Source organism: Charadrius vociferus, unplaced genomic scaffold (assembly GCF_000708025.1).
Source record: "Charadrius vociferus isolate BGI_N301 unplaced genomic scaffold, ASM70802v2 scaffold161, whole genome shotgun sequence".
Lineage (NCBI taxonomy): Eukaryota > Metazoa > Chordata > Aves > Charadriiformes > Charadriidae > Charadrius > Charadrius vociferus.
In genome coordinates, this window is record NW_009646928.1 from 7,351,467 (window position 1) to 7,361,144 (window position 9,678).

At 37.6% G+C, this 9,678-nt stretch overlaps 1 protein-coding gene across 2 annotated transcripts in view; it reads left to right on the forward strand.

Annotated features, from left to right (window-relative positions):
• RBMS1 (RNA binding motif, single stranded interacting protein 1) overlaps window positions 1–9,678 on the forward strand; it is a 68,057-nt gene that overhangs the window by 47,341 nt on the left and 11,038 nt on the right. The window contains exons 6-8 of one of the 2 annotated variants that reach the window (XM_009894622.1): window positions 5,729–5,844; window positions 6,720–6,769; window positions 6,863–6,956. In XM_009894622.1, coding sequence (XP_009892924.1) covers window positions 5,729–5,844; window positions 6,720–6,769; window positions 6,863–6,956 — 260 coding nt within the window. The remainder of the gene's footprint in view (window positions 1–5,728; window positions 5,845–6,719; window positions 6,770–6,862; window positions 6,957–9,678) is intronic. The other variant, XM_009894623.1, reaches the window with a different exon arrangement.

A 9,678-nucleotide genomic window follows, 5' to 3' on the forward strand; every position in this document is an offset into this window, starting at 1 on the left:
CCTCTATGAGTCTGAGAGGGCCGAGGGTAGCACAGGGCGGTCTCAGGAGCGTCGGCTGTAGAGTTGAGCGAGTGACTGGGCGTTGATGATACTGAGCAAGCTGAACCCAGATGTAACTAGCTAGTCAGGCTCCGTGTTAGCTTAATGAAATATATTCAATATTTAGTGTGTCCTTGTTTGTCTTCAGTCAGGAAGAAGTAAGTTTAGTTCAGAGAGCAAATTTAAAATGCACGGCAAATTGGTATAATCCTAAAACTCCTCGGAGTGGTGTATTAGTTTCACCATTTGCTCTGGTTGGGGTTTGTACTTTTGTTGTGTAAGTTATTGTAATACTTTGTTCTGGTTTATGACTTTCTGTCTGTTTCTCTCAGGACTTTGGTTTTTGTATTTCGTGCTCTTCTGTATGTTTATTACAGGATTGCCATAAGCTCGAAATAACTTTTGCATTTAGTTCTACTTTTTTCTTTAAAGAATTATTGTTTTCTGTGAATAATATGATATTTAAAGCTTTTCTGTTCTCCTGTGAAATGTGAACCTCATGACAGGAATTGAAGGAAAAGGAGACTAGACTAGTATAAGGAGCCAGGACACAGAAGACAAGTAGTGAGGACAGAGCAGCATCCTTAGCCTCATTCCACTAGAGATGATACTTAATATTTGCTGTCTCTCTTTTTTTTTTTTTTTCCCCCCCCTCTACCCTTGAGTTGGACCCATAACAATTGTAGAAATGATCTGCTGGGCAAAATCATGAAAGGCATCTCCTCCCTATCACAACAGCATGTAGCTGCATGACCATACATGAGAATAATTATATAAATAATTACATAAAACAGTTGTGCCATAGAATACGTAAGGTATGTGCAAGTTTGAGTGTATTTGCGTCTCTTACATTTGAACTGAAAAATAGAGAAGTTTAAAAGTTACAAAAGTTTTCTGCCTGTTGTGTAGGCTTTATGGATTATTTAATACTACTTTTACTGAAAAATGACTTGGATAATTTTGTTTTTATGGGTGTAAGGCAGAGAGCATTTTTGCTTCAGGAATGGTGGGTTATGGTGCTGACCCAAAATTCATAGGTTGTCCATGACCCACTCTCCTCTTCCCACTTATGGTAAAGATAAACTCAGATTCTGGTTTAGGGAGGAAATTGAAGCCAGGTGGGAGAGCCCTGCTCCTGCTCTACAGATCTTGACTGTAGACTTCTTAGTCTACAGACTAGGTCCACCAGGTATGGTAGACACTAGTGTTTGAAACGATTCTAATCTTGGACATATTTCTAGTGTGGGAGAGGAGTGAAAATGGAGCCTTGAAGTAATTACATTTTGGCAGTCGTTTTTTGAGCTTTTTCTATTTGCTTACATTTACAAAGTATCCAGCACTGTAGATCTCTAGATGGTAAATTAAAACTGCTTGAACATAAATTCACATTTCTTAGTTACCTTTCACAGATCCTTTAGAAATAGTCCATGAACCACGGTCTGAAGACCTCTGCTAAAGGGTGTCAGGTGGTCACAGTGCTGGTGTTGCTCCTGATTGTCACACTGAAGGCAGAGGAACCAAGATTTTACCCATTAGATCAAAGATTAGAAGCTTTTACTGCTCTAATTCTCATAGTTTGTAACTGCTGCCTAGTTTTAAGAAGCAATATTGGAATAGAAAAGAAAAATACACTCCTGTGACAAATTATTAAACCCCGTGTAAATTATTAAAGAAATATAACCCTGAGCACTGCATTTAAGTGAAGATTAGGATGGTGAGGAGTATATATTTCATTTCACTTTAAACGTATAAACCTACTGATATTTGAGATCTTGGGTTGCACAACTTTGTAATTCCCACAGCTTTTGGCAGAAGTTTCTAGCTGTACATTAAAGTGATTAAAGGGATGTTTTAATATTAGAATTCATTATTCTCATCTGCTTTGTCACTAGAAAATAAGCCATTAAAGTCACTAAAAGGTACAGTTTAACTGAAAACTGATTAAACGAATAGGATTTCAAAACTAGTTTGTAGTACTTTTTAATACCAGAAAGCAGGGTTTATTGAGAAGTTGATGAGATTAGCCACGTAAAGTCAAGGGTGTAAACACGAAGTCCAACATAAGAACATCAATTTTGTTCTTGCATATATAGTATTACCTGGTACATATTTGGGTAGACACTGAGCAAACGAAGACTGAATTCTAATGTACACATGGGCACAATATGTGTATGACAGGGAAGTACTTACTCTCTGGACTAATACGGCGTCCACATCTTTCTTCTGTAAAACCATTAGCCCTAGAGGAGGGCGATTCAGGGCAGGAGGAGATGATCAGCGGTTTCCACTGCCAGGTTTTAAAGCACTGACCTGCTGTTAAAGCACGGGAAAGCTCACAGTTACAGAACGCCTCTGTAGCAGCAGCTCAACAGACATCTACAAACCATTGAAAGTGTCTGTTGGCTTTTCTTAAGTAGAGTGGGCATTTTAAACACGGTGTCTGAGCTGCAGAAGCATAAATCCACTCTTAGTCGTAGCCTTTTACATCAGCTCTCTAGTAGCTGTGAATGCAACTCCGAATATTTAGCCTATGCCTCTCTGTCTTGCACATATAGACGAGTCACTGAATGATTAATGATTCCCTTCATCACTGGGCCTGCAATGCTTCCTAACAATTAAACAATAAAAATGACTCTCCCTTCCTTCCTGGATCACAAAAAAAGATTGCTTGACTGGTCTGTAGGCCTTATTGGAGTTTTTTGATTTTATATATCTATATATCTATTATATACATGTTTGTATGTGCAAGACAGAGTATCTTACGTACTTGTGAAAAATACGAGGAAAGGTAAGCTGAAGAAATAAATTTCAGGTTTAATTTTGAAGAGAATAAGGGCTATGCTTCCTCTTTCATGGGAGAGGGATCAGTAGATCATACTTGGCTCCCATGAAGGTTTATCTCCTTCTCATGACCCCTCCCTCTGATGACCATCAGTCATTGTGTTCTTGAAGCAATGAACACAGTAGTACTCAGGTCCCATGTATAGAAGAACAGCCAAAAGTTGAAGTTGGGTTTTAAATTGCAGCAGTCTTCACCATAAGCGTTCAGATCTCGAACTGGAATCGGGGAAGGCAAATGCTATAGAGCCTTCTCACAGAAGCTGGCGGTATTAAATAGTCTGCTTCGTTATTCTAACGTCAGTTGGAGCTCTCACAGCATTTGGCTTCATTTATGGACACAGCGAGGAACAAGAGAAGCTGGAAGGTCAGAAAAACAAGGGTTCCCATGACCAGATCTGTGTTCAGTAAAATGGAGCACCAACTTCTGGCAAATCACAAATTAATTTCTTTCGTTGCTCAGGTTTTGGATATTACATATGCAAAATCCAATACATGTGGATAAGTCTTGTTCCATTTTTTTCTTCCTCTTTAAATTTGTCAGGAGAGCGTTTCTAATGCACCACAGGACATGTTTCATCATTAAAATTTAGCTGTTTTCAGTTATCTACTGAAAAAAATATATTTATTCTTAAAATAGATTTTTATGAACATTTTATTCAAACAGCTGAACAGGTTTACTCTGACTTTTTTTTTAAAAAAAATCTTTATCTTGCGACAATGATGGGAAACGTAAGCACAAATAACGGTTTCAGACAAGTTTTGTACAATTCATTGTGGGGACTTTTGATGAAAGCATAGTGCAGCTTTAAATGAAGTATTTACTACCTGTGAGTGCTATAATACAGAATCACAGGGCTAGAAACCCTTAGGTATTTTCTGATGTCTTTATAAGCTGTTCTCATGCCAGTTTCTTTTGACTTCATCCAAAAATTTACAGTGTGTATTTTGGAAGCCCCACATGCTTCCCGCAATACTAGATGGTTTGAAAATAATTTATAAGTAGCCAGAGATACTCAACCTGGGGAAGAGATTTTTTTTTTTTTTTTTTCATTTAAGGCGGTTAACTTCAGTATTTGGATCTCAGCTCTCCCTTTCTGATGGTTTCTTTTCTTCCTCACTGTGTAAAATCAGAGTCAAAATAATTTCAGACCAGAACCTGACAATTTTACCCATATTGACTAACATCTTCTGAGATTAACTCCTCTTATTTCAACAGAACTGTATGTGGCTTAAAATGCTGTGTGATATGACCAAGGTTATTGGGATCTAGCTTTTATAAAGTAACATCAAATTATCCATCAGCGTATTGATACATTACCTTTTAGATAATACATTTAAAATTAATTCAGTTGTCACGTTTAGTACTGAAGTCTGACTCTCTGATATTAAAGTTATTTGACTGCTGAATAACAGCGCACGGGTAGGAGAGGTACAAGTCTGACAGATGTGTGGTCAGTGTTGGAGATGAGACAGGGAACCACATACCAGTTCTGTCTCCCAGTCCATCCATCTTTTATAGAGCAGATTGTCAAAAGGTGTATTGTGAGGGAAGTGGATATTTTCCCAGCAGAATCAGAGCTAGTGTTTTAGGTATACCGTCCAAAGCCAGGGATGACTTGGCCATTAGTGCTAGTTTTGTGCCAAAATTTTAAAAGTCAAGCTCTTTGCCAGGTTATGAGTCTCTGAGGTTTTCAATACCAACCGTCTTTTGTAAATGCAGACAGAGTGAAGAGCACATCAGCGCTGGCCATGTTTATACAAATAGGTTTTCTTGCATGCTACAGATATGCTAAAATTTTTCTTGGGGTTGGTTTTTTGCAGGTGGCCCTCCCACCCCATGTGTTTACTCTGCATTTGGAAACTTGAATGTTTTCAGATCCAGCCATGTCTCATGAAGGTGTTTCCAAACAGAGGATGGCTGGAGGAGTGTCATGGTAAAGCTTAGACAGCTCATGTGTCAGGAATTATTGGCAGAGAAGTGTTCACATCCAAGTCATAACAGTGCTTCCACCCTGTGATTAGGGAGGGTGGGGTGTGATGTAGCAGAGCTGTGCTTCAGCCATAGGCACTCGGAAGCTATTCCAGTTTAAACCAGTAACAGGGAAAGAATACTATGCAAACTTGTCTTTTTTGTTGCTTGAATTTTGACATTAAAAATTGAAGTCATGGTCAGGATTACGTTATAAAAAAAAAAAAAAGTATAGTAATATCATTTCCTGACAGTATGCAAAAGAGAAGAAAAATCTTGAAGAATTTTGGTTGCATTGTGTGTTCTTTATAGAGCAGAGATAAAAAGGGAAAGGAGAATCGTGACCTTTTTTCAGTGCCAGGTGGCAGGAGATAAAGGTGCCCACTCCACCCTGCCGGTCAGCATAAGTGGAGGTGCTGTGCCAGCTCTGCTGGCTCTTCTGGATGAGCAGAGCAGTTTAAGTTTTGGGACATTACTGAAATGTGCAAGGGGCTGGGGGGAGTGTATTAAAGGCCTTTGGGCAGATGTATTCTCCACCCTCCTTAGATGTACCTCCTAAGAGGCAACACTCAGAATTCAGATGGCAGTTCTCATTCATCCCCAGACCAACAGACACATATGCAGGATATACACACCGTCTTTCTTTCCAACAGGTTTTAGAGCAGTAGTTTAAAATCAAAGAGATAAGGCATTCCAGATGCTCTGTTTGTGTGTGGCAGCTATCTTCGTGCTATGCAGAACAGTCGTTGATGCTGCTAGTATGAGTCCATGTTATTTAACTGTCATACTGGGAATATAACTAAAAGCCCCACCTCATTTGGAGCGCTGAACACCTGTGTATGAACGCTACTTCAACTAATACTCCTTCTTTCTTCTCAGTTCCTGCAGAACCTTTGTTGTGCAAGTTTGCGGATGGAGGACAGAAAAAGAGACAGAATCAGAATAAATATATACAGAATGGAAGAGCATGGCACAGAGAAGGCGAGGTGAGACTTGTAAGTCCTCTCTTCAAGCTTTAGTGTGGGTGTACAATAATGAATACATATGAAAATGATAGGCATTGAGACTTCTTGGCTTGGCTCTTTGGCATATTAAAAATGTGCAAGCAACTCTTACCTGACAGTTTACAAGTCTATAAAAAAATACTTAGCTGTATCTTTCTTAAGAGGAAAAAAGGTAAGATGCGAAACATTAAATCCTACCTCATTAAAGTGAACAATAAAATCTCCTTCAACTTGGTCAGGAATGTGCCTGAGATATTTCTCATATTACAAAACTACCTGAAACATAACTTTATTTACATGTAGTAAATAATCCTTTGATTTATGCAGCATTGAAATGCACATTGCTTTCATAAGATTAAAATAGCACACCAATGCAGTATGGCATTAATTTTTTTCAGTCACAGCTTTTTTAATCTTTAATGTTCAAGATAATAGTTTCATAGACTTACTGTGGTTAGCAAGCCTAGACACCTCATTTATACGAGACAAGAAAATTCAAATGTGTCTTCTGAAAAACAGCACTCCCCGTTCTTTCTTATAGTTAATATATTGTAGGCAACACCCTAACATAATCATCTTCATGCCCTGCCTCTCAAACACACACATGTTCTCTTAGCCAGGTATTTCATAGATTGCATTTTGTTCCTCATGCTGGGAACTTGGAAATTTACGTTCATAGCCAATATCGCTGACTCTCTTCACTATAGAATTAATTCTCTCAATTAACCCTTCCCTAACTTATAATAATAAACTATTTCAACACAAAATTTCAGTTAAAAATAATACAAATAAAGAAAGAGTAAGAGAAATAATTTACAATAAAAATGAATTTTGTCAACTCGTCCTTTCCACTTTTTTTTTTAAAGGCTGGAATGACACTCACGTATGATCCAACCACAGCTGCTTTACAAAATGGGTATGTTAAATAATGCCACACTAAGCAAAAAAAAGTTTACATTATGAAAGATGCACAGAACTGGCATTTAATAAATATTTCTGCATTTTCTAGATTTTATCCGTCACCCTACAGTATTACAGCAAACAGAATGATCACTCAGACATCTATTACGCCATATATTGCTTCTCCGGTTTCCACATACCAGGTTTGTATTTAGAACTCAGCAGCCAAAATGGTTCATCGGAGCTTATGTTTATTTATCGATTGCTACATCTGGTTTTATGAGTTCTCCAATAATGCTTCATTTTAATGAAGTGGCCTATTCATGCTGTACAGCATGAAAATGAAGACCTTAAAAATTTAAAGTGTGTTTGAGGAAGCACAGCAATTTAATGAGATATGTGGTGTCTTGCAAAACAAAGTCTCTAACTTGTGCTGATGGCTGAGGTATTGGTAGCCACTTCTGCATTCCATGTATGATTTTGCATTTTCTCTTGGTCAAGTTTTTTTAATGTCACTAGTATATCTTTAAAATAATTATTATTTATTTTAAACCTTCTTGCTTTAGTGAAATTCTATTTCAAAGATATTTCTCCAAGTTTTTTGAACTTTTCTCCAGCTTGTTTCAGTGCAAAAAAAAAAAAAGAGCCCGATAATAATATGTTACATAGTTGTACTAAGAAGGGTACAGAAACTTGCTTGTCATTAGAGAAGGACATTTGAAAGAGAGTTCAGAGTTCAAATTACATTAGCATTCAAATTTAGTGTTTTCATATTAGGCATAAAGCATTTAATAGTTTAGAACTGTGTTTCTAAACCAAAAGCTACTTTATTTTGAACAATAAATTAAAACATTAATCATGCACATTTTTTTTCTTCTTAGAGCCCTGTCCAGAGCTTCCTGAAAAGGAATTTTGATAGTGTCATCTTGAGTCCCCACTACAGTGTATAGACAAACAATTCAATATGCTGAGAAATGATGTGGAACAGTTTTTGTACTTTGATATAAATCTGTTAGGAATTTTCAGTTTTAGGACATTGTACATTTCAGTTTACAAGCAACTTGCATTTAATGCAACTAGTATGGCAGTCTTAGATACAAGCTCTGTAATTGCTGCTTGACACATGCCAATTATCCCAGTGTAAGCTAAATGATCAGCTATTTTGGCATTTTACTGTTTAACAGATAGACGAAGTAAACATCAATGATTCAGGTCGTAAGTAACCTAAAACTAATTAAATTTGGAAAATTCTTACCTCTCTGTATTGGGGGAAGGAGAAGTAGCTGTTTGCTTTTTAGTGAGAGAGACATGCCGAGTTTTCTAGCTTACTATGGCTGAAAATTAATATAGAAGCCTATGTAGAAGGCATACAGAAGCCTATGTAGAAGGTATATAGAAGGTGAACAGAGGCACTGTGGGCCTTTTGGTCAGTGTTCCCTTACAGAAATTTCTCCGTACCCTCCCATTCCAGGTGGGAAGAATGAGGAAGAAGTGTCTAATGTTAGTTTGGAGGTCTAATGCCTTCTTGCGTGAGCAAAGCGTTATGTAGGAGGTAAAACAGTGTACTGTGGGGTAAAGGGCAGCTGGATTAATTTTATGTTAATTTCTGAGGTCACTTATGCAACACAATGTTTGCTCTCAGCAGGCAGTGCTAGTACTGCATTTCTCAGTATATTGAATCATTCTGCTTTGTACAGCAATATCTCAGAAATTACAGTAAGTTGTTACCCGGAAAAACATTCCGGTAGAATTAGCTGATATTCGTTATTAAAATATAAATGACTTGTCAATATAAGACTGTCTGATATTCAGAATCCAAGTAAAAGTTGGAAGTTGGCATGGAAACATACTTCTTAGGAACATAGTATCACTTTTCTGGCCTTACTGAGACGCACAGGCCACAATACTGTATGATTCCAAAAATATTGTTACCAGTATTTCAAGATACATGGCATGGAGCTTAAATTATTGTGGATGGAGTTATTAACACCATTATGCTTAAAGTGCCATGGTAATAGGAAGTGAAAATTAAATTCAGCTCTTCTGTATTGGGGAGGAAGGAGGTTCTTGGCCAGGAGAGTTTCACAGTTTGAGCATTAGTCACATCTTTGTTACTGATCCCTTCTTACTGAATCCTGCAGCATTCTGTCATCTACACAACGGGATGTATTGCGAGAACATTATTTATTTGTTTATTTGAGGCACGGTATAACCTGTTCCTAGATTTATTCTTATTAAAGGTAAACACATTTAATAAAGTTTTGGCTGGTGTTTGTTTCTGCAACTTGTGTATATCCAAATGACAGTACTAAGCCAGTGTCTATCATAGTATGAGCAGATTAGCCAAAGCTTTAGTCAGGCTGTACCAGTATTTTTGCCATTAAGCTTTTGCCTGAGGAAAGGGAGGGTTCAAGCATTTTCCATTTTTGAACTCCTGTTCACTCATTTTCTGATTAAAAAAGAAAAAAAAAATTTTTTATTTGAAAGTCACTACCAAAAGGAGGGAAGAAATATTTCCACCTTGCAGAAAATACCTCACCTGGGGTTTTTTTCAAGACTGTTTGTCTACCTGTCCTGTCAACGGGACTCTGGGAATGATGGTAGACGTGTTTAAGGGGCTTTAAATGTCTGGCAGCAGTGGTGAGTCAGTTCTGCGTGTGCGGTGCAGGTCAGAATCCCGTCTTATCCTACACACCTATGGGAGGTGGGGAGGAAACATTCCCGTTCTTGCCATCAGTGTTTCTTGCAGCACACTTTTTCAAAGAACTGTTGCAACCAGCTCTTTTTAACTAAGATAACCAGATAACCTATCAGTTTACCTTTTAATCTTTTTAATTTACCTTTTCATGCAAAGTTAGGCATCCTTCCTCAATTTAAATATTTGGGTAGTCAGTTTTTTTGGAGAGAAAACATGATAGTTGCCAG